Here is a 25,395-nt window from a genome sequence, read left to right as displayed (position 1 = left end):
CCCACTTCACAAGGTCAGGCCAATCAGACGCGCCAGGCTGAGCGACGCATCTCGAAATTCTTCAACGTCGCGACATCACCAGAACGCCCTATCTATCAACACATCACAGCCGCGACCATGGCCGTTCCAGCGACGAAGGCGGCGGCAAGCCTCTCAGCGCCGGGCTTCCGCCTGGGAAAGAAAGAGGTCTATATGTGAGTAGCCAAGCACGCGCCGTCCGCAGTCAACCGCTCATTACTTGTCCAGGCCCTCCCATCTCGTCACCCTGCTCCGGAGAAAGAAGATGCACCCCAACGAGGCCTTCTTCCAAGTTCCCTTGACGTTCACAAAGTTCGATCTGCGCGATTACCTGTGGAATCTCTACAATGTCGAGGTCACCAGGGTCGGCGTCATGGTTAAGCAACAATCTCTGATCCACCGCACTGGCCTGCAATCAGTCTACCGTCCCCAACCGTACAAATTCATGACCGTCCAACTGGCCAAACCTTTCCAATGGCCCGAGCTACCGAACAACCCCGATGCGTTCATGAAGGAGCTATTCGATCGGCGAGATGAAGCTGCTTACAAGAATCGCCAATTGAGCCGGAGCATTGGCATAGGCGAGATTCCGTCCAAGGCCGTTGTGGAAAATGGAAAGCCCAAGCCGGATGATAAGGACAGGGCGGAGTTGAGGAAGTCTGCCCAAGACATACTTATGGGCAAGACGAAGTGGCAGAATGGCGTCGATTTGGATCCCAAATTCAACAGCATCGCGACGACGTCGAACAAGAAGGATGGTTCCAAGGAGATTGTGCACAAGCGGGCGGCCGACGACCGGGTCACGGCGAAAATGGAGGCTGGCCAAGCAAAGTCTGCAAAGAACCCGGCCCGTGCAGCAGCCGGCCGTCCTGACAAGAAGAGCTCTACGGTGGTGCAGAAGCGATGGGCCAAGGCGCAAAAGGGACAATGGTTGCCTTCGGTGAGGGAGTAGGTTCGCAGGTTGCCGCAAGCGTTGTTGTACCATGACGAGATGTATATTACTGTAATTGGGCTACTTATGGGCGGTCTGCATCATCCGGCGAAGACCAATGTACATTTTGCTGGAACTTGAGCACGTCGTCGCCCCAACTCCACCAGCCGGCCGTCAGATTCCGCGCAAAGACCTCGAGCCCCGAATACTGGGGAGGCAAGATGTCTGCAAAGAGTCGCTGCAGGCTGGGCTTCCTTGAATGAAGATCGGGGACGGCGATGATCGTTTTGGATTGTAGTCCAGCGGGCGTCGCCGCACCTGCGCGCTTGGCAATGATGAGCTTCTCCCAGGGCTTACGCCATTCTGAATCGATAGGATAGATTGGCTCGCCCGAGGCGGTCACCTTGAGCCATGTCCACTCCGCTACTTGCTCCAGCCGCCACGACGCGAGCAGCTCCTTGACAAAGTCGAGAATGCTGGACTTGTTAGTGATCCACAAGGCCACAAGGCCACTATGTGACAAGTGCGATGGCACTGGGATATGGTGTAGGAGGCGCTGCATGTCTTCAAGCCGGTAGACGGTCGAGTAGTTGTCAGTCTTGCGCCGGACAGATCTATTTGGCCACGGCGGGTCCATCATGATAAGATCAAATACTGGTGCCTCTTCTCGGACTTGGTTGCTCAGCTCTTGCAACGAGCCATGGAGGCTTCGTGCGCCAGCAGGCGTGAAGGTTTCACCGGCTACAGGCGGTCCCTCTAACAGTCGAGGCAAGCAGTAGTCTGCGTGGAAATGGTGACTGCAGTGATCCAGGGCATCCTGAGCCACGGCTGCCGTCATGAGGTCGGCTATCTGCGCGGCTGGCGACTTGTTCTGGGCTCCGGCCAGCGTCGCGTGACCGCCACGAGCCCTTTTCGGCTCAGGCGTCACATATGGCTCGGTGACGGGTTGAGCCGATATGAGGCGTCGTGAGAGAGGGATTTGTCCAGGCAGCGTCTGGCTCTCCTCCAGTGAGCGTGGGATGTCGAGAACAAGTATTGACCCGTCATCGCTCTGATACAGAATTGAGGATCTTTCCATGACCCTCTCGTATGGCTTGTGTCTTCTCATCCGGAAAAGTGCCAGTAAGCGTATGAAGGGACTGGAACTCGGCAACCCTCGGCTAGTGGTTGGATGCCCCCTCGCTGGCAGCGAGTGCGCGATATTTTGTGGGGGTCCCGCGCTCCGCAGCGAATCGTGTGGCGTCTATACAACCAGGAAAGTCGCCCGCATGACGTCCAGTAGGTCAGTAAAGTCCCTGGCCGGCCCGCCGCCAGTCTTGTACAGTAATCTTCAATCTCGAGGCCAGTTGCTCATGGCCGACGAAACCCTCGACACATTCTAACTTTCCTTGCCTCACACACTTTCTGACAATTTCGCACCTTTGGGGCCTGTTTGTTCTTTTGCGCACTACATACCAGGCATGGTAGCCTCATAGCACGACCAAGTCCTCCTCCACTCCCACCGCACGTGGAGAATCACCACACCAGCCAGCCAGCACCTACTCTCTGGTCATGAGCCATGCCTCCTCCATGTCCGAGGTGACAAGCAACGACACGGCTGGGCGACCAGTAGCGACGCCGTCGCAGCAGACACGACCAGCCAGCGCAGACACCAACAGCCGGGCAAGCACGCGAACCTGGGACTATGTCTGGAGAACCGGAGTCGCGGGTGGTCTGGCAGGATGTGCGGTAGGTCGATACGGTTCGCATGACGCGGTGCAAAGAGGCATACTGACCAGTACAGGGTAAAACCGTCGTTGCGCCTCTCGACCGCGTCAAGATTCTCTTTCAGGCCAGCAGTCCCCAATTTGCGAAATATACAGGCTCATGGTTCGGTGTCGCGACCGCTATGAAAGATATATATGGACAGGACGGAAGTCGGGGCCTGTTTCGCGGCCACTCGGCTACTCTACTTCGAATCTTCCCCTACGCCGGCATCAAGTTCCTCGCCTATGAGCAAATCCGATCGATCATCATCCCCTCGAGGCATCACGAGACGCCGTGGCGACGATTAGTGAGCGGCAGCTTGGCCGGTGTGACTTCCGTCTTTTTCACATATCCCCTCGAAGTCATACGCGTGCGCATGGCGTTTGAGACCAAGCGCGAGGGGCGGTCATCACTGGCATCCACATGTCGCCAGATCTACAACGAGTCCCCAATCAACCACTCAACCACGGCGAAACTACCTCATGCGCCGCAGCCGGTCCAGGCCGCCGCGGAGACGATACAAAAGGTGGCACCCCGCATTGGCATTGGCAACTTCTACCGTGGTTTCTTCCCTACCGTGCTCGGCATGCTCCCCTATGCCGGCATGTCCTTCTTGACGCACGATACCGTGAGCGACCTCCTGCGTCACCCCTCGATAGCGCAGCATACGACTCTACCCCGGAAAAAGAACCACCCACATGACAAACCCGCTGCCTTGCGGTCGTGGGCCGAGCTCACCTCGGGAGGCATAGCAGGTATTGTCTCGCAGACGGCGTCGTACCCTCTCGAGGTGATCCGTCGACGAATGCAGGTTGGCGGCGCGGTGGGCGATGGGCGCAGGCTTGGGCTTGGCGAAACAGCCCGCATGATATTCAGGGAGAGAGGTTTCAGGGGTTACTTCGTGGGCTTGACGATTGGATACGTCAAGGTGATGCCCATGGCTGCCGTGGCTTTCTATACCTACGAGCGGGCGAAGCTTCTGATGGGGATTTAAAGAGGGCGCGTACGGCTGGAGGGTGTTTCGGCGTTTGACGGGGGAACATTGGTGTCATCTGGGTTTGGTTCGCGTAGAGCATGCATGGGAAGAGTTATGTAGATTCTAGAAAGTATATATAAAGGCAACAGACGAGGTAGATGTCTCTGTCAATTTGAGCATGTCGTACCAACAATTGGGCAACAACAAGGCGACCTTGGTGTTGAACTGGGGTGTTTCAAGTGTAGATATAATCATTCATCAGTCATGTTACTCATCTCGTTTTCCAATCAGTCGAAAAAGTCCATCAGCCCTCAATGGCATTCAATCATGTCTTCGCTCTAGGGTAGGGGAGTATTGGCAAAATTTGAGGCTGAACTTGAATCGCGCTCGAGTCCCATGGACGTTGGGGTCAAATTTCACCACAGAAATGAGTGGTATTCAAAGTTATTTTCATTACTCTAACTGAGCCATTGAACTTGCTGCGAGATAACTGCGGCTAATCATATTCTGCCCATTGAGCATAGTAGAATTGTGTGAAGGCGTAAGGCTGTCGTACGCCGGAGCCTGATTGGCTGAAATCGCTGCATGGAAAGCTCGACCTTGAGAAAAGCTCCAACCTCATCCATCTCCAACGTTGAAGACGCGCGCCTCTCTCCTCACCGCAGTCCTCCCGAGAACGTCGCCATCATGGCTGATTCCGACCCCCTCATTCTGCTCCGCGAAGCGATCAAGACCCAAGCGCCATACCACCCTACAGCGTCCTCGGACCCAGCCTCGCCACGGGTCGAGCTCGCCCAAGCGACGCATCTCGCCTTCCCGACGCGCGGAATCGCCCTGCCCATCGCGACGCCGACGCGTTTCATCTCCAATGACAAGCCCTTTGACCTGCGCTCCATCTACTTTGCGTGGCTGAACCGCGACCAGCTCATCCCTCAGTACAATGCTGAAGCGACAGCGCTCAACGAATCCTTGGGCGACAAGGGCAAAGTCCAGAACCTGGGGTACATTGAGAAGCTAGATCTCATCACATGGCTCGAGGGTGCGGAGAGTGAATACATTATCCCGCTCGCGGGAGGCGAGGCGGCGGCAGCTGGAGGAGAAGCCGCGGCGGCCAAGGCTGGTGCGGCGGCGTCGACGGCCAGAGCTGGCAAAGGGACATTGGATCCAAGGCTGGCAAGCGTGTACAACGGCGAGAGGAAGATGGGTGATCGCAACACCGTCCTGCGGGGAATCAAACCTACGGTATGCTATGACACTATACTACCCCAGAGGCTATGCGAGTTTGGTGGAATTGTTGCTTGGCTAACACCCCAAACCAGGACTTTTCGCACGTACGCAAGCTCGCCGCGCCATTCTTGACGAAGAAGTCGCAGTCTGCGCCCACATCAACCACGGCCAACCCGACCACGTCTGTATCCTCCAAGGTGTCCGGGCGTCGTCCCGACCCCATTATCCTCCTCTCGCCCTCTGCTTCTGCTCTCTTGCGCCTGAACAATATCCGCTCCTTCCTCCAGGATGGAAGGTTCACACCCGCGGACACGGCCGCCTCTACGGCTTCCATGCTCCACGTGCAGCGCAGCATGCCGAGCATCGACCCGAACCGGCCCCTGAGGTTCATCCTCGTGGAGGGACCGGAGCAGTTCAAGCCCGAGTACTGGAACCGCGTCGTGGCCGTCTTCACCACTGGGCAGACGTGGCAGTTCAAGAACTATAAGTGGAGCAGTCCGAACGAGCTGTTCAAGCACGTGCTGGGCGTGTACGTGGGCTGGCGAGGGGACGCTCCGCCTGATAATGTCAAGGACTGGGGCCACCGTGTTGTCTCGACGGCTGTCGACCGATGGAGGGGCGATGGCCATGACGCATCGCGCTTCAGAGACAAGGAGATCACCGAGCAGATTTGGAAGGCGATCGAAGTCTCCATGGTGCACAAGGGGTGGAGGAAGGATGCCGCGCCGTCCTCCATTTGAAACGGGCGGCTGCTGTACAACATTTGGAAAAATGAGACCTCGTCGGTTTGGCGAGTCGAATAGCGACGGCGTTAGGATTCGTTCGATTCATACATCTATTGCCTACATTGGCTGCAGGAGGGCTGCACGGTAGAGAGTGGTCAGGCATCAACATGTTGCTTTTCGTCCGGTGAAGCCCAACACGATACACCATTGCGAGTGCAGTGAATGAGCCTGGCCTTTGGTGAACATGATTATTCTGACGAAGCTGGAGTCTATGGTCTTGAGCAGGCAGTCATGTGCCTTGAGTGCTGTGCCCTGTCACTTTTCGGCCGAGATCTGGGTATCGTCGTCCGTTTCGAGACACCGAGAAGCTCTTGTTGAAACCAGTCTTGGCGCATCAAGGATTCAAGACGCTGATCTGAAGCTGGCGCCAGGCAGAGGACCCCGAGGCGAGGCGAGACAGGTCATTTCCATGTCAAGGTCAGTCGACCACCAAGGTATGTAGGCCTTGGGTATTATCTTTCTGTATGGCTCAGATGTTCAGGCTCCATGTACGGATACGTGCAGACACTTTGCTTATACTTGTACGTACTTTATATGCAAACCTTCCTCTCGCTCACGGCGCTTCTCGGGGTTGACCGAACGCGAGCACGTTCTGGAGTGTCACCAAAACGTGGAAAGCCATGCACCGGCCCTGCTGTGGAACAGATACACGACGTTTCTTGGAAATATCACCGCATGTCCTGACTGTGCCACAGCGTGTTGAGCGGTCATTCGGTGTGTTGCACTCCGTACACTCGGGTTGAATGTCCGTCAACAGCGACTGAAGCTGAGTAGCTCCAACTTGATCCTCGTACTGTTGTTGAACGGGCTCCGCTTGACGGTCCGACGCTAGCTCAAAGCATTTCTGCAACAGGCGTGTCAAGAAGGAACGCCCATCCTTGCGCGAGGTAAAAAGCTTAGCTTCCGTCACGGCGGGTCATACGGATCTCGTACAAGGGGTCTGGGTCGGACTGTGCGGTCGGCGTTATGCGGGCGAGATCGGTCGCTGTTCGGACACGGTGCTCGCTATGGTTACCGCCGTAGATGCTACTCCGTACGGTGTGAATTGTGATACTGCTCATGTCGTCAAGCGATCAAGCTCGGTATCGCTGCCGCTTGTCGACGTTTCAAAGAGATCGAATCGTGGCACGGCCGGCCCATGCTCAACTTCTCGCGTGGCATTCTCGCACAACCTCCATCGGCTAATTGGCAGCAAGCCCAGGGGTAAGGTAGAGTAGGTACGTAGGCCACATGGGTGACAGCATCCCCAACAGACGCATCTCAATCGGCACAGACGGGCATGCAGGTCTCGCAGCCATCAACTATCGATTTGTCCGTCTGGCCAGGCGGGATCGCACACCCACCTTGAGTCGCCTGACCGCCCCCGCGCACATGGCCAAGTACTTTGTACCCATTCGGGGTAGCACAGAGCAGCTCTAGGTGGTCCAGTATATAATCGCGCAGAGATCTCACGTCTTTTTACTCCATAGACGTCTCACCGCCCAATGAACAGCGCCAGTGCCGCTTTTTCTTCGCTCGTGAGACCCCTCAGGCAAGCAGCGACATTGTCCATCTGCGGCGTTCTAGCCCGTCTGTCGGCCGATATATCGTTTGATAGCTGCGATTGCCTGTCGGATGCGGCATTGCCCGTGTCAATGGCTTCCTTGGCTGGCGGGCCATCCTCCACTGTGAGAGTTCTGGAATGTTCGTGCGGTTTGAGAGGTACGAACAAGAAACTGCACCGTTCTGTCTCATGTCTGCATCTGCGGCCAAGGGTGCATGCGATCGCGCGTGGCCTCACTGGTTTGATGATCCATAATTTCCCCTCAACATACGTTACTAATCTTGAGGCACCGCCATGGTGATCAGCGCGTACATACATCCGTCTTATGGATGCTCTGGTGCCGGTCAAGGTGCAACTCTCATCACAACATAAGCCTCCAAGCGCCCGCAACTATTCACATGCCCGCTGATCATCGTGAACAGGCCCGGCGGCGGCATCTACTGTGCGGCCGTCCAATGGCGGGCTTTCGGAGTATTATGACAATATGACAAAGACAAGCTATGATGCTGGGGCTGACATGATTCATCATGTGAAAAGAGTCCAGACTCTCCAGGGAAAAAGAGGCTTCTGGTTTGATCGGCTGCTGCCATGTGGCACATGTTAGGGGACGCACTAAAATCGGCAGGCTGGCCCCCGTCCAGCGAGATTGCATTTTCAGCCTCTCGAAATTCTGCGTCAAAGGTCTCGGTTGTTAACTTGTTTCTCCTCCCCCTGTCTAATGAGTAATGAATATCCCACGAACCATGCGTACCGAATGTCGGTCACTGACTCTTGCTGTGAATTATGGGTGATCGGCGTCCAATGCTTGTACAGTTTAGCAAGGGACACGCAGAGGACATACGTATAGACTGGTTCGCATGGTTGGTGATGCCCAAGCACCCAAATTACAGGCGCCTATACGTACTGCTTACAAGGACTGGTGGCGCTCGGTGACATAGATCACACACACATTGTACGCGTGATCACAGTCTTGTTGTTGGTCGCTTGGGACTGTCGTCTCGGTCGTCTCAGATGGCGGTAGACTCGGACGATGCTGACTGCATAAGGTCCAGTAAGTGGCTTGTGGCGGCCATCTGTAGCTATTCCCGTACTGGTGCTGTGCGCACTGTCCTGTCTACAGTACTGCATCTGTGAGAGCATGCACCGTGTCGAGCGACCCAAGACGCTGGCTCTACTTATTACTGTAGATACTCACTCTGCCGCCGAGGTTGGTTGATGTTGATGATCATCGTCGCAATTCGGAGCCAAGTCGCGCTTTCAGGGTCCATGCAATTCTCGAGTCAAGGGACGGAGCTATTGATGAAGGTCCACTGCGCATGCTGGTCATGCCATCTCCTCTTTTCCTTGTGCTCGTTGAGCCTCTTTCCCCTCCCGCCAGGCCGATTTCAATGTCTGTCACCGCCAATCGGCCCCTGAACTCCATCCCTGTAGGCGGTGAGCACGCGAGGGCTTTGTCCTTTCCACGTGGCTGTGGTTCCACTCACCCTCGCTGGCGTTGGTGAGTGCCGCTGGGGCTGGGCTGCTGATTCAACTGACTCACCACCCATCGCAGCCTTGCAAGGGTTGTTTTCAGTCTGCGGTGATACATACAGTGCAGACTACTGTGTGCACTGTTCTCGTCCTGGCCGCTACCGACACGCCTCCCTCCACCAACTTGCACCATCCACCGCCCGTTTGTCTGTCTGTCCACGAGGCTGCGTTACCCTACGGTCGCCTTATTTCAGAGCTTCAATGAGGCATCAGATGCCGCGAGAGCTGACAATGCCGCGGAGATGCTATCAGGCTTTTGAGTTTGCTTCGTCTCGGAAATATTGCAAGGGATTAAGATGCAGCGTCAGAACAATTGGAATTTCTATCACGTTAAACGCCACAGTGTCGTCAAATACACTCGGTGGCTTGCCGCCCGTAATCTAAGCGACTTGATAAACTACTACGTAATTATGATTAAAAAGGTCCAGACGCCTAACAATCCGCCGGCCACGTGGGATTTTCACGAATGCCGCGACCGAAGATTATGCAATTATCGAGGAGAACTGAGACTGAGTGACTTGCAAACATCACATAAAGTCTTTTTCTATCGCTTCTTATAATGCTGCCAATTATTATTAGTCTACAGTGACCGCTCAATTGTGAGATCCCCAGTGCAAAGTCCCAGCAGCTATCTGTTCAGCTGCGGGCGCTCCAGTCATCGAAGACGCGCGGGAATGCGGTTGGACCAGTTGCATTCCATTCCTCACGACGCTGGCAGCGGCAGAGGCAGCGCCTATGCACCTCGCCCGGGTACATGCATCTCGTTTGGATACATGTATCCTCGGAGCCGCCCGTACCAAAGCCTATTTGGTTGGATAGTTCTCTCTCATCTCCAGAACATGTTACTCATCAAAGAATGAATAAATTACACGAATCTGACAAGTATGACGGACGGCTTTGGGTGCTGGTGGGGACCTGCCGTCCCCGCATCACAGCCAGCCACCCGCCCTCGTCTTGACGATCTCAGCTGGATGATATCAGCGTCGCAGTCAACGTGCATCGCGCCATCCCCTCAGCGGCATGCCATGATGACACACTGTTGCAGACTTGAGAGACCATGTCGGTGCACGCACGTGTAATAGGCTCACATGGTTCCCGAACAGGCAGTCCAAGTACAATCGACAGTGTTACGGAAGAATGCCGGGACGGGGTGGGTAAACGGCGGTCCTGGTCGGCGGTAACGGGACTTGGGGCCGGTCGATCTGGCGGTGCGCACCCGTTGTGGGCAGCAACCTACTTGCGTACATGTAGGCAGGAAGCAGCTGAACATGCTTTCAAAGGTAACGTTAGCTACAGTAGTAATACCTGGTGAATACGTACTACTAGCCATTGCTTATTGGCAAAACACTAAGTCGGCTGGGAGAGCCATCGCTGTTCGACAAACATCAATGTCATTTTGCACTCTCTGGCTCTCTGGCTCTCTGGCTCTCATGGCGCGTAGGTGGCGTTCAGTGACAGGCTGCATGTCTTGCACCCAATGGACGTTGAAGACAGGTGATGCTATGAACGGAGATCTTTTGTGGTATGTTGTTTCAGCTTGATTCTGCAGTATGATCCTGATTCCTAATAGATGCGGTCTGACCAACAAGGCGTGTTGGCTGCTTGCCCTCCTCTCGGGCCTCCGCCGATTGCTTCCGCTTTGACAGGCGGCAGTACTACCCAGGCGGCAGAGGGAGCATGTCGTGCAGATAGGCCCCTTGGTGGACTCGCTGTGCTATCGCTGCTTGCAGTGGGAGGAGAAGTGGACTTTCCGTGACATCTCGCGTGTAATGATACCTTGGCCACAGCTTCATTGCATCACCAAAGGTACAGACAAAGCCGACACGGAGCGGTCGACCTTTGAACTTGGCTACTTGACGAAGCTTCACTGTCGCTCACATCGCGTCCGATGCCATCATGCCAGCTGCCTTTGCAATTTATGGAAAAGCGACGTCCAATTTTGGAGGCACTGGATACCTACCTACTAACACATGTATTGAACTGCATTTTGTTCAGAGCTCGCAAAGTTGCATTGGTTATAAAACTTAGGCCGGCGGCTTTGGCGTTACGTACTCCGGGCGCTTGTCCACATTCGCCAATCCCGTCCGCCGACCCTGCAGCGCTTGCGTCTAAACAATTAAGCACGCTCTGCCCGACTCAATTCTGCGCCACAACCCCCAACGTCAATCAAAAGGTCGGCGTGGCTGCTGATTTCTATCAAAAACCGCGTGATTCATGAAATTAATCATTGCAGCCGGTCAGCGTTATTAGCCTGGGCTACTTGTGCTAATAATCGGCTCGTTGATGCTCCATGGATCAAATATCAATGTACGGACTCTCGGTATGCACATAGCGAGTCTGGTCGTCCAGAGCTACTCCGTACGGAGGCACGCATTGCGGCGCTAACAGCTGCCGACAGATGGTGCAGTCCAAGACGGTGTGTTGCAAGTTGAGCCTCGCAGACAATTGCTTATATCCGTGTGACGATTCTCTGCATCAATCTACACATCAGGTAACAAGCTATATGTGGCTTTAAAAATCCGAACTCGACGGTCCTTTCGTCGTGTCTCCATGTCCTACAAGCCACGGCGCGATCGAATGTAAAGTTTTGTTGGCGCCCTTGGAACCTGCAAGGCTAAACTCAATGGGAAGACCCTAATAACTTAGCACGGCCCCAAAGCGTTGCTGATTGATGAACCGAGGCTTCCATGACGAGAGCCGTGCGGTCGAGCAAAGTTCCAGAACAGGCACGGGTATGAGGCGGGCTTGTCGGAAAGTAAAAATCTCGTTATCGGTGATCCCTATTTGCTGAAGACTTTAGCTCCCTAACTTAGAGACGGAGAGTACGAGGTAGTCCTACTGTGCTGCGTACCATCGCCTGTATGGCATAGCTCCAGTCGCTGATAGTGCAAATGCCGGGGATTAACTGAATCAACGACGGCGTCGATCAGCTTAACTCTGTCCGTAAGAAATGGCAGCTTTGGCCGGGTTGTATCCGTATGTACACTTGTTGGAAACGGTCTTGATGTGGCATCGTTCACCGCCAACGTCGCTGCGAGCCTGGGACGCACGAAGGCGAGGGCGTGCCGGTCCATGGCGGTCCACCAAAGCAAAAGGCGACAGGGATCAGGGGCTGATGTACATGGCTGCGTGGCCGCAACGTGATGTCGCAGGCGGCGGAGGCGCAGAGAAAAATTTGGGTGGTCAGTGGGTGAGTGGGTGGGTGCGTGCGGCGTGCGCCGTGTCGCATCCTGCTGAAAAAGCCACGCGCCGATCTGTGCTGGAGGCCGAGAGCGGGACTGGACTGGACTCTTTAATGGCGGCATTTCGCTCGTGCGGTTGGCTGTCCCGTGCTTTGCAGGATCTTTTGTCACCCCCGTCTTGTCCGCTGGTGGATCACGAGGAATTGTTACTGACGATCACAAAAGTCAAACAGACGCTTCGTAGTGTGGAATCCCAAAACATCTGCTTGTTTCATCGTGAGCGTGCTGATGCTTCCTGGCTCCAGTCGTCAGGTCTGGTCGGATTGTGCCTCGCCGTGGCTGGCCTCTGTCTGTCGACCAGCAGACATGCCCGTTCAAGATGCAATGTACGAGCCACGGATTGGTGCTACAATGGCTGCTGGCGACAGCCGACCTCTAGCAAGACTACGTACGCAGTCACCCTGGTATCGCTACTATACAGTGAGGGGTGCATGACCCCGAGTCTGGCAGCTGGACAGCGCTCGCCAACAATTTTGACCTGACCGACTTTGGTCCTCCCTCTGATGCGACTTCACGTGCAGTCAGATCTAGCAATACTAGTGCCTGAACTTACAGTAGTAGCAGGTACTTGTAGACCGCCTTATTCCAGAATTCGACAAGCAATTCCGACCACCAGTGTTTGTGATTTCTCTACTCGTTTGTTCGAGCGGAGCAGGGCCGCGGTGTTTGAGCCAATATTTCATATTTATTTATAGGGCAATTCGGCTTGATCAATCTGCAGGGACAAACAACCAAAGAGAGTCATGTCGCAGACGTCGGACCCTGCCACGTGGACATTTGGGCCTCTGCGGCTTTGCCAGACCGCGAGAATCGTTGGCGCCCCGCTACTCAATCAAAAAAAGACCCGATCAGCATGGCTGGGCCTGAGGTTCTACTCCGTACGTACTCCGTAATCATTATCAATTGTTGACCCCCCCGCCGTTGACAGCTCGGCCTGTGGAGGGGCTTTGTGGACGAGACATCATATTCATGCTGGACTGAAGGGACCGGACCGGAGGGGGTGGTGATAATTGTGGTGGGTGCACACTGTACGTACTTGCATGCACCCACCCACATTCTCACCGCACCCCCTCCTGCAGCGCGCGTGCAGTGCTCCATGTCCAGCGACTGATGGGGGGACTGGGCTGTACGTAGAGTGCTACGACAAATGAACCTAATCGTGAAGAGTGCATTCGAGCGTAGAGACATGTCGTAGGTAACTTACTAGGTAGAGCCGGCCGATCCCTTTTCCTCTCTGTCCGTCCGTCCTGCTGCCCTTTCTGCTCCTACAAACTCCAGTCCTAGAGCTGCTCAGGACCAGCAAGCAATACGTGACCGCCGTGCCTAGGAGTCTGTCTGTCTGTCTCCAGTTCAGTCCCGTCCAGTCGTCCACGCCTCCAGTCGTCCAGTTCCATCGTCCCCAAACCAAGGGAACCCACCCACACTAAAACACACGCCTATTCTCATTCTTCGGGGCTCACTCCTCAGCTCTCAAATCTCGTCCATCCTCCTGGCCTGCTTGCTTGCTTGCCTGGCCTTACTTTCCAGTTCCCCATCCATCCATCCAGTCCAGTCCTGTTTGCTACCTACTTTCCTCCCCAAAAGCGAATAGGCCCCCTACTAGCCTCTTCCCACCTAGATGGCCGCTGTTTCGCGACCTTCGATACCTGATTCACTGACGTTGGAACTGGACTTCTCTTCTCCTTCCTCCTCCTCCCCCCCCTCTTCTTCCACCCAGCATCATCATCAACCTCAACCTCAACCTCAACCTCAACCTCAACCTCAACCTCAACCTCAACCTCAACCTCAACCTCAACCTCAACCTCAACCTCAACCTCAACCTCCCACGGCGGCCACTGCTACGCAATCCCAGCCTCAGTCCCCTCAAGACCGGCAGCAGCTGGAGGACGGCGACAACTCCACATCGGCGCCTCCACCACCTCAATTCCTGCGGCATTCCAGCTCGCCATCCCTCTCGGGCAAGACACCCCAGCGCTCCCCCAGCGGCATCTTCTCCTTTGCCGCCGCCGCCTTTGACAAGACCACCGTCCGACCCCGCCACTCGCTCGCCCGACTCTCCCTCACGCCTGGTTACCTCCCCAGCTCAGAGCCCACGAGCCCGGCGAGAAAGTCCATCTTTCGGATCCCGTCAAATCAATCGCTCGCGCACGGTCCCATTGCTGAAGGCAAGACTCAGGCACCAGCCGCCGGCACGGACTCGGAACTCCTGTCCCAGCCCTACTCCGAGACAGACCCCAACACGCCACCACCCGTCAAGGTCTCCCCACGCGACAGCAAGATGCACCAGACGTCTTCGCGCTTGCTGCGCATGACGGACGATGAGCGTCCATTTACAAAGGTAAAGACCGGTGTTGGGCAGAGTGGTGATATCCTTTTTTTTGTGACCCGCCGCTGACAAGCCCAGGACTTCAAGGACCTCTTCTCGACCCTCATCGTCAGCCTCTTGCCGCTCTCCTCGCACCGTGTCCGCCTGTCCAAGGTGGACTACACTTTCTTGTCGGAGGATGCTATCAACAACCTCGGCTCGCTCAAATTCTCACAGTCCAACCGCATGCCAGACCCCAAAGACCCGTCGCGAATCGTGACCACGACGACGACGACCACCTTTAGCATGGCCAAGGACATGGCGCGGTCCATCTGCCAGCGCTTCCTCGAGGCTCGCTTCATTGAGAGCGCCGACGGCAAGTACCAGCAGGTGTACAACATGAAGGGCTCCGTGTGGCAATTGACCCCCAAGGGCGTCACGGTACTGGACAGGTTCTGCTCGCGGAACGGCATTCAGCAAAAGCAGGTGGCCGAGCTCACGGCGCTGCACTCGACGCAGCTCGTGATCCTCGAGCGCGACCTGCAGACGGACAAGCTCATGCATGACCGCAGCACCATCGAGGTCATCTTCCGCCGCTTCGCCGGCGCCGAGGGGCGCAACGTCAAGACCAGCGTCAACGCCGCCGATTCCGAGTCGCTGCACGACTACCGGGACGGCCTCACGGGCGTCAAGATGGCGGCCGAGCGCAAGATCAACGGCAAGACATACCGCGAGACCCTGACGGGTAAGGCCGCGTCAGACTGGCTCATGGACTGCTCGACCATTGTCGACCGCCGGGAGACCATGGAGATTGCGACGCTGTTTGTCGAGTATGACCTCATGGAGCCCGTCGCGCAAGACCGCAACTTTATGTCGCAAAACGCGGGGAGCAACATGTTTCAACCGACGAAATACGCCATCTACCAGATCACCCAGCGCGGCAAGGACGTGATTGCCGGCCACAACCGGGGCCGCCAGTCGGAAAGCGAGGGCGGCGGCAGCTCTGCCCGCAACGCCATCACGAGGGACTCCAACACCCAGCGGCTGGACAAGATCCTGGCGGATCCCGCCCTGCGTCTGCTCTTCCGCGAGAACCTGCGCGAGACCCACTGCGAGGAGAATCTGTCCTTCTACAAGGACGTGGACGAATTCGTCCGGTCATGCAAGGCCGCCATCCGGCTCGCGCAGAAGAACCCCTCGGCCACGTCGCTCGACAGCGTCAAGGAGATTATGGCCCAGGCCTACGGTATCTACAATGCCTTCTTGGCGCCCGGCTCGCCCTGCGAGTTGAACATTGATCACCAGCTGAGGAACAACCTGGCCACCCGGATGACCAAGGCGGTCGGGCAGGATGTCGCCATGGTCGACACGCTGCAAGAGGTCACCTCGCTCTTTGAGGATGCGCAGAACGCCGTCTTCAAGCTAATGGCTAGCGTAAGTGGAACGAATTGAGTTTCTTTCGGTTCGGCACCAATGGTGGTACTAACTCAATCATAGGATTCGGTGCCCAAGTTCCTGCGCAGCCCCAAGTACGAACAGCAATTACGCAACTATGAATTCGATAATATGGGCCGCGGTCCGGAGCGCAGCCAGAGCCGGTCAAACCGAAAGTAATCGGCCAACCTGATGAAATTTTTTGTCGCGGGCTGCTTCTCCTTGATCGCTGGCTACAATCTATGGTTTCTCTCGTGGCCTAGCGGACACCAACAAAGTGCAATGCTGGCCGTCGTGCCGCACTGTACAGTCAGTCACCGCTTGACGTCCGCGCTGGCGCTGCAGCTGTACCTGGGCTTTCTTTGGACATGAGACCCAGCTTCGACGAGTATGTCGCTTGCTCCCGTCTCGCCTCGGGAGTCGCCTGAACTGGCGCATTGTGTTGGCAGGGCCAGGCAGGGCGTCTGATTTTCAAGGCAGCCAGCCTCGTGGCGCCTGATGATTCCACGAACGAACTCGACGGCCGCCCTCTACTGACTGCAGGCACTCACGATCGTCTACGCGTATAGACTCTTCTCACACCTATGTCGCATATCGCATATGCATCAGTGGCGTTTTGTCGAATTTTTTTATTACTATTTGTTTTCTGATTTTTTTTCTTCCTCTTCCCATTTGTTATTCGATTCATGGCCAGCCTGGCTCTTGTATCTGCGATCGCATTGGCTCTCTGGCTGCGGCCAGGAGAGGTGTATCTGTCGTGATGCTGTTTGGATGTTTGTTTGGTGATGACGGCTCGCGATCGTCAAAGTACCCTTTGGCGGAAATTTTGTTTGCGCACGGACGGAGGAGGCAGAGGAAACGAAATACGAAGGCGTTTGAGAACCGGCATAGAACGATGCGCTCTGGACAGGGCCATCGTCATCGACACGGATTTCCCCCGAGAATAATTGTTTTTGCCCGAGCGGCTCGACTTGTGGAATGGCTCGCCTGCGGAGGACGTTGTCGGAAGATGGGGGACCCCTAATGATCAGCGTTGAGCTGCCGGGCGCACAGCTGCGGCCGGTGAGACATGGTCAGGCCAGGTTGGATGTGCTGGAAAGCTTGTTGTGGATTGACAATACATACATACATACATTGCATGTACGTACATAGAGCGAACCATGCAGAAACAGAGGGCGAGGACGGGCCCCCAATTCAGTACAATCAACCCAATGAATGATCACACTACAGAATCGCTTGTATCAGCTGGGAATGTGGAAGCCTCGTTACCGCGGTGTTGCATGATTGTCGACATGGGAATTGCCTGTGGACTGGCATGTCTCGCAATCTGGCGTGGCGCGAGCTGGAATGGCGACGCGAGGGCTTCGACACCGTCTCGGCCTATAGCGAATGCCAACGCCAAGTTATTGTCTTGCCTGGACGGATCTCCGGGATCACATTGTTGATATGGCTGTGTCGAGAACGCGAGAAGAGCTCTCTTCATGAAGACATAAAAGGACGTCTCTTGGACCGGTCCAAGTCGATTCTTCTCTTGCCTCCTCAGCACACGACAGCCCATCATCCATTCGCTAAGCAAACCACATCATTCACTCCAGTCACTCTTTATCTGGTCACTTTTCAACAGTTCAATTTCGGAAATCACTCAATCAAATCCACCATCCCAAACCAAACTTCAAGATGTTCTCCAAGACTGCCCTCTTCACCCTGGCCGCTGCCGCCACCGCCGTTTCGGCTGCCACCAACGGCACCGTCGTGACCACCACCAAGGTCGTGGACGTGTACACCACCTACTGCCCCGAGCCCACCACCTTTGAGCTCGGCAAAAAGAAGTACACTGTCACGGAGCCCACCACCCTGACCATCACCGACTGCCCCTGCACCATTGTCGAGGTAAGACTGCGAGCACCAGAAGGAAGCTCATGCTGACAAGATCCATAGCCCTGCTACACGTGCGAGGCCCAGCCCACCGCCACCCTCCCGCACCCGCCCGTCAAGCCCACCGCGGCCACCAAGCCCGTTGTCCCCGTCGTCACCACCGGTGGCCCTGCCGAGCCTACCCTCGTGGCCGGTGCTGAGCAGGTCGGCGTGGCTGCCATGGCTGGTCTCGCCGCCCTTGGTCTCTTCCTGTAAGGGAAGGACGCCGGTGATCAGAGCAGACAGTTGTGGAGAGTAACAGAACATCTTATTTCGTTTCATGGTGCTTATTAGTTGGTTGGGGGAGTTAATGGTCCAGATGGGCAGCGAGAAAACACAAAAAATGATTGAAATTTCCGAAATCGTGGTATCTGTTCTTTGGTAGTGATGATTGTCGAACACCATCCCGTCTCAGCTCGAATCGGGATGACAGTGGCCTATGTATTTCGTATCATTGCCGATACATGGCGCTTCGCGGCTCAGGCTGACTCCCCGGGGCCTCGACAAGCCCAATCGTCGGTCCATGCAGTTCTGCCACCGGCCCTTGATGCTGCTGCTGCTGCCCTGCCCCCGTCGACACAAAGGCGCCGCCTCCGTTGTGCGGGCCCACCAGCCCTCCCTCGCGCGCATCGCGTTCAGCCTTGTTGGCCAGGGCCTCGACGAGGTGTCCGTGGGCCTTCTTCATTGTCTTGCGCACAAAGGCAGCCATGAGGACGTTGCACGTAAAGTCCACCTCCTCGCGCAGGTAGAGGCCTTTGGCGGGGATGCCCATACCAATCTCGTGCCTCTCGGGCTCCTCGCCGGGTTCGTTGCCCCCGACGCTCCACTTGTCGCGGATCTCGAGCCCAAAGCCGGCGTAGCAGTGCGTCTGGAGACCCCAGGCCATGTCGTGGAAGCAGCACGTGTACGTCGTCAGGCCCGACAGCGCCGTCACGCCGGGGACGTACTCGATCCTGTCGGTGATGGAGTGCCACTCGCAGTGCATCTCCTCGGGCGGCGCGTGGTCGGGCGGCGGGATGACAGTGTGCTTGATGACCAGCGGGTTGAGGTCGATCATCTGCTCATGGTCGTGGAGGAACGCCACGGCCTGCTTGCGGTTGATGGAGGGTGGCAGTGGCGTTATGCTCGTGAAGGTTGTGCGCTTCTGCATCGTCATGCTGCCGGATTGTACATGAGCATCAACTGTGGGCACGGACGAAATGGGAGATGAGTGAGTGAGTGAGTGGGTGAGGGCAGTTGCGTCTGAGAAGATACTAGATAGATGGATGAGAGCGAGATGAGGTCCGTCGACGCCATGGCCGAAAACAAACCAGGATCATGGATGCTGCATTGGCGTCAAATCCCACGAGCTAATAGCGATGCCAGCGCCAATGCCGTCTTGTCCGTCTGTCTCATCTTGACCCCGTGACCGTGCACAAGGCCATGGGCTGTTTCAGCACGCGTGCCATAGGAGTAGAACGAGTGCCTCAATTCGAAAATGCGTCCCAGCATCGTTCATCTCGTGTAAAGTGCGTAAGGCAGGGTTAGAAGTCGGGGGGTTTGTTCACCGCTCAGCGGCGGTCAACAAGCCCAAGGTCTAGGGTAGTTCATCTATTCATACTACCTTCTACGACACAAGGGCGCAAGGTCCTAGGCCTATTGATCCTAGGCTCGTAGTAAGATCTATTTGATAAACCCCATCCCTTACGCCAAGCCCAGCTCGCGATAGAAGGATTCTGTGCTTGGTGCCCGACCCAGGAACTCTGTCAAGAACTCCATCTCGTCCTGGGCACCGCCCTTCTCCAGCACGACCTTGCGGTACCGGCGGCCTTGCTCCTTGTCCATGGGATTCGCCTTGAAATGAGTGTGGAACATGTCGGTAGAGAAGACCTCGGACCAGAGATAGCCGTAGTAGCCAGCGTCGTAGCCACCAATGAAGTGGCCAATATTAGCATGGCGATTACCCCAGTTACTGCAGTTGTTAGCGTAATCCCAACTCAAATTTCCAGCGTACACGAGGAAGACTTACTATCCCTTGCCAATGTCCTCTGGGCCCTTGATGCCCGAAATGTCGTGACGGAGCTGGTTCCATAGCCTGCCAGCGTCCATCTTCTTGATAGCCTCGTGCGACTCGGGGCTGTGAATCGTCATGTCAAAGGTGCCAATCAGCACCTGCGCCAGGTTCGATGTAGCGGAATTGAGGTTCTTTGTCGCAATGAGCTTCGACACCAGGTCGTCGGGGATGGTCTCGCCAGACTCCCAGTGGCGCGACAGCGACTTCAGCACGGACGGTGTCCAGCACCAGTTCTCCAGCATCTGGGAGGGTGCCTCGACAAAGTCACCCACCACGCTCGTGCCGTGGAAGTAGCTGTACTGGGTGCGGCCAACCAGGTCATGGATACCGTGGCCCAGCTCGTGGAAGAGCGTCACCACCTCATTATGCTTGAGCAAAGAGGGCTTCTTGCCCGATGGCTTGCTAAAGTTGCAGACCAATGCGGTCGCAGGGTAATTGCGCGATCCGTCAGTTCGAATGTAGCCAGGCTCCAGGTTGAAGTTGGCGTTGTGTGAGTACTTGCCCTCGCGGGGGTGCAGGTCGATGTAGAGGTAGCCAACGAACTCGCCACCATCAGCCTCGTCGTTCCAGACAGAGTACAGGCGGACCTCATCATGCCAAACAATGTCCTCGGCCTTGCCCGTCTTGCTGATTTGTTTGCGGTCGTCTCCCGTGACCTCGACAAAGAGCAGACCAAAGATCTCCTCAAAGATTTTGAGCATACCGTTAAAGGTCGATTCGACCGGGAAGTATTGTGAGATCTTGATCTCATCGACATTGTACTCCTTCTCCTTCATGATGCGAGAGTAGAAGGATGTGTCCCACATGTAGAAGTTGCCATCAAAATCCTCTCCACGCTCAGCGTAGTCCTTCTTCTTGTACTCGAGCAGAGCAGCGACATCCTTCTTGCCACCCTCGGCTAGTCTGGTCCTGAGATCGCCCAAGAACTCATTGACCTTGGCCGGCGACTTGGCCATCTTCTCCTCAATGTTGACGGTCGCGTGATTTGGGTACCCGAGCAGGCGGGCGGCCTCATCGCGAAGCTCGAGGATCTCTTGGAAGAGGGGCACGTTGTGGTTGGCCTTGTTGGCATCTTCGATCACGTAGCGCGACCTTGTCTCCGCGTTCTTGGCGTACTTGACAACAGGGAAGAAGTGAGTGTATTTGAAGGTCAACTTGACCTTGCCCTCATTCTCGCCTGTGCCCTTTTCGAGATCGGCAATGTTGATGTCGTCCTCTGGTACACCATCCAGCTCTTCAGGGGTGAACCAGATAGCACTCTTGTCCTCGTTCAGGTTCTTCTGGCACTGGATGCAGAGTTGCGCCAGGCGCTTCTGCACTTCCTTGAAGCGGTCCCTCTTGGGGCCGTCAGGAATCAGCAGTCCATTGCGGACATACCTCTTGCGCTCCTTCTCCAGCACGCGCAGGGACTCGGTGTCCAGCTTCTCGGACTCGCGCTGGTTGAAGGCTGCCTCGACTACGTCAAAGACGTCCTGACGCATCTTGCACTCGATATCAAAGTCGCTCGTAATGTCGTCCGCCTTGGTCGACGCATCGCGCAGCTTCGCATCGGGGCTGGTGTGCTGGTAGAAGTTGAGGACCCGACGGAGGACAGCCGAGCCGTCGTCGTCCACGAGAATGGGGCCAATGGTGTTCTTGAAGGTGGCATTCTCAGGCTTGACCTTTGCTACAATCTCGTCGAGGTCCTTCTTGTACTCAGCATTCAGTCGCTCGGTCTCGCTGATGATGGACTCGGCCGTGTGGGTGAAGAGTGGTGGCGCCTGCGGCGGTTGCTTGAACTTGGCGCTGGCCATGGTACTCGTCGTGACGGAGCGAATGGGCAGGAAAGACTGGAAAGTGGGTGGTCTGAAGTGATTGACGACAGATGACAGACGGGGAAAGGCGCGTGAAGCCAGGGTGACGGCGAGGAGGAGGACGAGGAGGGTGAGGAGATGGAGGAGGCGGCGGGGACTACAAGTGACACGCGCCAGGGTCGATGATGCTTGGTGCGATGGCGGCTGCGAAGGCGGGGTCAGTTGTGCGAGGAAGATAGAAACCAATGGACGGCAACAGTGTTTCAGAAGGTGGATGATGCGAGGACACGAAGATGCTTTCCTTGGGGAGAGGCGATGCTGCAGCGGCAGCTGCAGGCGCGGGTGGATCATGATGCACGACTCGACTCGGAGAGCTCTGGCGGTGACGCGGGACCCACCCGCCCCAGCTTCAGGGTCCAGGACCAGGACCCGGCCAGGGACCAGACTGAGTCCAGAAGGCGGAATGGCTTCTCCAGCATGATCATCAATTCATACCTGTCTGTCTGTGTATGTGCCTGTCTTCCAGAAGTACAGTGGTATCAAGCCTGTCTGAGCACCTACAGCTCCTTGCACCACCTCCCCAGCACATTGCTCAGCTTCACACCAAGGGGTATCTCCTCCAACGCTACATCAACCTTCCACATCCGCCCCTCTAAGCTTCCATGTGCCATGCCCTTGCCTCCGTTGATTCCAGAAGGGACCAGCAAGCCCAGACTAATCAGTCTCTCCCACGCAATGCCCGCGACACCACGGCTCCACACGCGGACGCCGCCTCCCACCGCCAGCATGCCCGACGAGGCGGACTGGATGCGCTGCCGGCCCACGAGTGAGGTGTATTCGTCATAGGCCATTGCAAAGTTGACCGTGTCTGTATGCGCAACAATGTCCAGACGGGCGGCAGCGATGAGCAAGCCCAGGTCAAGGTCTGATAGAGCCGGAAGCAGATGTATTTTCGATTCGGCCGAGCTCAGGGATGTCAGTTGCGAGGCGATGGACGGGATCTCCAGGTTCAGATTTGACGCCGACAGTGATGCCAAAGGGAGTACCCATTCGTTAAAGAAAGCTGACGGCGACTTGTTGGTGTAGTAGTGATATTGCAGCAACTCCTGAAAGGTGTGGAGCTTGTACATGTCTTCGATCTTCGCGTTCCAGTACTGGTGGAATTGCGCATAGCCATCGAGGTCCACGTCAAGGCCCTCTTTGCTCGCATCCTTCTCCTCGACAAGCAGCCCTTGCTTGCACACCTGCCAGTATGCTGGCAATGACCGGGCCATGGTGAGGTAGACGTAGCGGTGGCTGAACCGACTCTTGACTCTCTTCTCGAGCATCTCAACCACACTAAGCCGTGTTGTGCAACCCAACACTGCGATGGGTGCTTTTCGAGACTGTGCCACGTCAAAGAGATTGTATAGGAGCGTCTGTCGGGGATGCGCTGCGAACATGTCGAACTCGTCAATGACAAAGATGATGGACTGGGATGTGACGCCCTCGTCGGTGCCTAGGATCTCTGATGGATGAGAAAGCAGGGCTAGAAGCGACGCCATGGTATCGGCGTAGTTTGTCCTGTTCATCAGGTCATCTTCCACATCCATCTCCTTCCCCAATTGACGCCAGATCTCCTTCAATGCCAGCTTGTCGTCGGTGTGTATAAAGCCGCTTAGTCGTACCACGTGAAAGTCGTTACTGTGCTCCTCGTGGATGTCGTCAATCACATTCTCCAACATGGTCGTCTTCCCGCTGCCTCTGGCGCCGATGAGCAGCATGGAGTTTCCCTCCCCAGCTACCACAGTCTGCTCGATCATCTGATGGCACTTTTCGCGTACCTCGTGCAGGCCAAACATTTCAATCCTCCGTTGACCCAAGCACCGGTCCAGGAGAACGCGCTGCAATGACCGCACATGCTGGTCCAGATTCGGGATATCTGGCAAATCAACTGGAGCTGTGGGCACTGTTGTCGCCGTGGCTTTCAACGCCAATGGGGCACTTGCTTTTGGTGTCGCGTTGATAGCATCTTCTTGCGAACAACTTCTACACAGCCAGTCGCCCTCGGGTATCTCCTCAACGCCGCAACAGAGCTGGTGGACAGCATAGTCACAATTGTCGCACAGAATGATCTCGTTCGGTGGTTTCGAGTGCGGCCTGCGGCACACGCCGCAGACGATGTCAGCCACTGGTTCAGGTTCATTCTGGAATTTGGCGGAGGCCGGCATTCCTTTGCTTGGCAGATCCGCAAAAAACAGCTCTGTGCCAACTTGCTTGTCAAATTTGACGCTTTTGGGCGTCGCTGCCCGGTTCTTTGAAGGTGTCAGAATCCCTCGAGGCGTTGCGGGAGCTGCTGTTGGACCCCAGAGTCGCTTCCCAGTACTCTTAGACGGCGTCCCAAAGTTCTCAGTCGCCGATAGCACATCTTCGTCGTCGTCATCGCCCTCTTCCACTCTTTTTATCGGGATTGGCGTTTTCCTCGGCCTCCCCACCGGTCTCTTTGTGGGCGTTGCCTTCGTAGGCAAAGCTTTCGCAGGCGACTTGGCTGGCGGTTTCGCTGGCGATTTGACTGGCGAGGAGCCCTTTTCTGTTGAGAATTTTGGCTGTCCCTTGATCGCTTCGGTTACGGGCTTGCCAGTCCTGAAATTGAGTGGTGGTCGGCGAGGTTTGTCACCCGCTGGTTTCCCCGTCATGAAATCCAGTGGCGGCCGGTGTTGCTTGGCTGGGGACGGCCCGGAGGCATTGCTGGGAGCGGGAGAACCTGCTTGTGACGCATTGGAGTCGTTCAGCGCAGACTTGAACTCTTCTAGCTTCCGCTTCTTTGCTGAAGCGGTGGTCTTGGAAGCAGAGTCGAGGTGCTGCGAACCGCTGGGGTTCACAGCTTCGTTGTTGGAAATCGTCATCGATCGGGCTTCGGTGAAAAGTGCATTGAAAACTTGGGTCGAATCCTCCGGCGTCTGCTTCAGACGATCGTTGGTGCGGCGCTGTTGATTATATAGATTGGAAGCTGGCGTTCAGGAACAGGTAATTAGATCAAGACGCGTCGAGGGAGACAAGGCGCGCTCTGGGCACAGATCGCTAGGACTGTATCTTGCTTACCCTGCACGGAGTCCCCTTGACAGCTCTTCGGCCGAGGGGCCGTGCTCAGGCTATCCCAATGTGTATATTAAAAGAACGTCAACTATGAATATTACGAATCACATGAAAAACAATATTCCTAGATTTTCTCATTCACTTCGTTCGCCTATTATTTGTCTCGGTCATGGAGGCGCCATATCCAAACGCGCTGTCACGTGACGCCACTATTGTGCTGCGCAGCTGAGATTATGAAGTGCTGTAAATAGGAGTCTGGGAAAAAGTCGCCTAAACAAACTTCTCCCCCATTCTGTCGAGCCGAGACACCGGTATGCGTTGACTCGAGACGAGCCAGCGTTTGCAACACCGTTTCATGGCAGAGACCCGAGGTCCAGTCACAGCGCATTGCCCTAGCGGATACTGCCGACGCGCCTAGACAACGTATCGTCTACATGAGATTAAGCGCCAGGTGTCAGCCAAGTCTACACGACAGACGCAGACTCAGCAACGTCCCCAGCCGGTCTATTGTTAGCTGGCAGTCTGACAGTCTAGAACCAAGATGCGTCGCACGGCGTGGTCGAGTCATGCCAGCCTCTTGACCGACCCTAGTTGACCTGCCATCGCGTAGGCCGCTGACGAGCAGTACGCAGGCACAAGGATTGGTTACTTGGCTAACCTATGAGATGCAGAAGAGCCGAATTGCCTGTTTCTAGGACCGAAACATAGAAGTCCCCCGGGCCCCGCGTGCTCAGACGCAGATCAAACGCGAAACAAGCTCAAAGATCCATGCATCACTGCACGCTTTGTTCCGGAATGACTTCGATTCAAGGCTAACTGGCTT

The 25,395-nt window shown here is 55.9% G+C and overlaps 12 protein-coding genes across 12 annotated transcripts; 8 read left to right on the top strand and 4 right to left on the bottom strand.

The window, feature by feature from the left end:
• Nucleotides 1–117: 117 nt before the first annotated feature.
• On the top strand, nt 118–970 carry F5Z01DRAFT_669904 (uncharacterized protein; the record flags this gene model as incomplete). The annotated part of the gene is made up of 2 exons (XM_046264488.1): nt 118–194; nt 247–970. 2 exons carry the CDS (start codon nt 118–120, stop codon nt 968–970), a joined length of 801 nt encoding a protein of 266 aa, XP_046123104.1.
• A 32-nt stretch (nt 971–1,002) lies between these two features.
• F5Z01DRAFT_28449 (MT-A70-domain-containing protein) lies at nt 1,003–2,447 on the bottom strand. The gene has a single exon (XM_046258776.1). The coding sequence runs from the start codon at nt 2,055–2,057 to the stop codon at nt 1,035–1,037; it is 1,023 nt and encodes a 340-aa protein (XP_046123103.1). The 5' UTR covers nt 2,058–2,447; the 3' UTR covers nt 1,003–1,034.
• Nucleotides 2,448–2,500: 53 nt separating this feature from the next.
• On the top strand, nt 2,501–3,689 carry F5Z01DRAFT_669902 (mitochondrial carrier protein LEU5; the record flags this gene model as incomplete). Its single annotated transcript, XM_046264487.1, has 2 exons — nt 2,501–2,677; nt 2,733–3,689. The coding sequence occupies 2 exons, from the start codon at nt 2,501–2,503 to the stop codon at nt 3,687–3,689; spliced, it is 1,134 nt and encodes a 377-aa protein (XP_046123102.1).
• A 669-nt stretch (nt 3,690–4,358) lies between these two features.
• On the top strand, nt 4,359–5,638 carry F5Z01DRAFT_678959 (RNA pol II accessory factor, Cdc73 family-domain-containing protein; the record flags this gene model as incomplete). Its single annotated transcript, XM_046265485.1, has 2 exons — nt 4,359–4,913; nt 4,991–5,638. The coding sequence occupies 2 exons, from the start codon at nt 4,359–4,361 to the stop codon at nt 5,636–5,638; spliced, it is 1,203 nt and encodes a 400-aa protein (XP_046123101.1).
• Nucleotides 5,639–5,753: 115 nt separating this feature from the next.
• On the top strand, nt 5,754–6,559 carry F5Z01DRAFT_28738 (uncharacterized protein). The gene is made up of 3 exons (XM_046258784.1): nt 5,754–6,117; nt 6,165–6,397; nt 6,458–6,559. Exons 1-2 carry the CDS (start codon nt 5,868–5,870, stop codon nt 6,365–6,367), a joined length of 453 nt encoding a protein of 150 aa, XP_046123100.1. The 5' UTR covers nt 5,754–5,867; the 3' UTR covers nt 6,368–6,397; nt 6,458–6,559.
• A 3,371-nt stretch (nt 6,560–9,930) lies between these two features.
• Nucleotides 9,931–10,486, top strand: F5Z01DRAFT_28360 (uncharacterized protein). Its single transcript, XM_046258768.1, has 2 exons — nt 9,931–10,278; nt 10,327–10,486. Coding segments are annotated over exons 1-2 (255 nt in total). The 5' UTR covers nt 9,931–10,024; the 3' UTR covers nt 10,328–10,486.
• Nucleotides 10,487–11,340: 854 nt separating this feature from the next.
• F5Z01DRAFT_27956 (uncharacterized protein) lies at nt 11,341–12,653 on the top strand. The gene has a single exon (XM_046258729.1). The coding sequence runs from the start codon at nt 11,707–11,709 to the stop codon at nt 12,478–12,480; it is 774 nt and encodes a 257-aa protein (XP_046123098.1). The 5' UTR covers nt 11,341–11,706; the 3' UTR covers nt 12,481–12,653.
• A 748-nt stretch (nt 12,654–13,401) lies between these two features.
• On the top strand, nt 13,402–16,207 carry F5Z01DRAFT_28364 (regulator of G protein signaling). The gene is made up of 3 exons (XM_046258769.1): nt 13,402–14,336; nt 14,403–15,737; nt 15,801–16,207. Exons 1-3 carry the CDS (start codon nt 13,617–13,619, stop codon nt 15,915–15,917), a joined length of 2,172 nt encoding a protein of 723 aa, XP_046123097.1. The 5' UTR covers nt 13,402–13,616; the 3' UTR covers nt 15,918–16,207.
• Nucleotides 16,208–17,414: 1,207 nt separating this feature from the next.
• Nucleotides 17,415–17,867, top strand: F5Z01DRAFT_669899 (uncharacterized protein; the record flags this gene model as incomplete). The annotated part of the gene is made up of 2 exons (XM_046264486.1): nt 17,415–17,627; nt 17,676–17,867. The coding sequence occupies 2 exons, from the start codon at nt 17,415–17,417 to the stop codon at nt 17,865–17,867; spliced, it is 405 nt and encodes a 134-aa protein (XP_046123096.1).
• A 235-nt stretch (nt 17,868–18,102) lies between these two features.
• F5Z01DRAFT_669898 (uncharacterized protein) lies at nt 18,103–18,807 on the bottom strand (the record flags this gene model as incomplete). The annotated part of the gene is made up of 1 exon (XM_046264485.1): nt 18,103–18,807. One exon carries the CDS (start codon nt 18,805–18,807, stop codon nt 18,103–18,105), a length of 705 nt encoding a protein of 234 aa, XP_046123095.1.
• A 527-nt stretch (nt 18,808–19,334) lies between these two features.
• F5Z01DRAFT_678957 (uncharacterized protein) lies at nt 19,335–21,497 on the bottom strand (the record flags this gene model as incomplete). Its single annotated transcript, XM_046265484.1, has 2 exons — nt 19,335–19,602; nt 19,660–21,497. The coding sequence occupies 2 exons, from the start codon at nt 21,495–21,497 to the stop codon at nt 19,335–19,337; spliced, it is 2,106 nt and encodes a 701-aa protein (XP_046123094.1).
• Nucleotides 21,498–21,847: 350 nt separating this feature from the next.
• On the bottom strand, nt 21,848–24,619 carry F5Z01DRAFT_642500 (origin recognition complex subunit 4 C-terminus-domain-containing protein). The gene has a single exon (XM_046262644.1). It carries the CDS (start codon nt 24,380–24,382, stop codon nt 22,055–22,057), a length of 2,328 nt encoding a protein of 775 aa, XP_046123093.1. The 5' UTR covers nt 24,383–24,619; the 3' UTR covers nt 21,848–22,054.
• Nucleotides 24,620–25,395: the final 776 nt, after the last annotated feature.

This window comes from Emericellopsis atlantica, assembly GCF_019669845.1.
Source record: "Emericellopsis atlantica unplaced genomic scaffold F5Z01scaffold_1, whole genome shotgun sequence".
Taxonomy (NCBI): Eukaryota; Fungi; Ascomycota; class Sordariomycetes; order Hypocreales; family Bionectriaceae; genus Emericellopsis; species Emericellopsis atlantica.
Note: the sequence above shows the minus strand (reverse complement) of the source record. Positions and strands in the feature narration are given on the sequence as shown.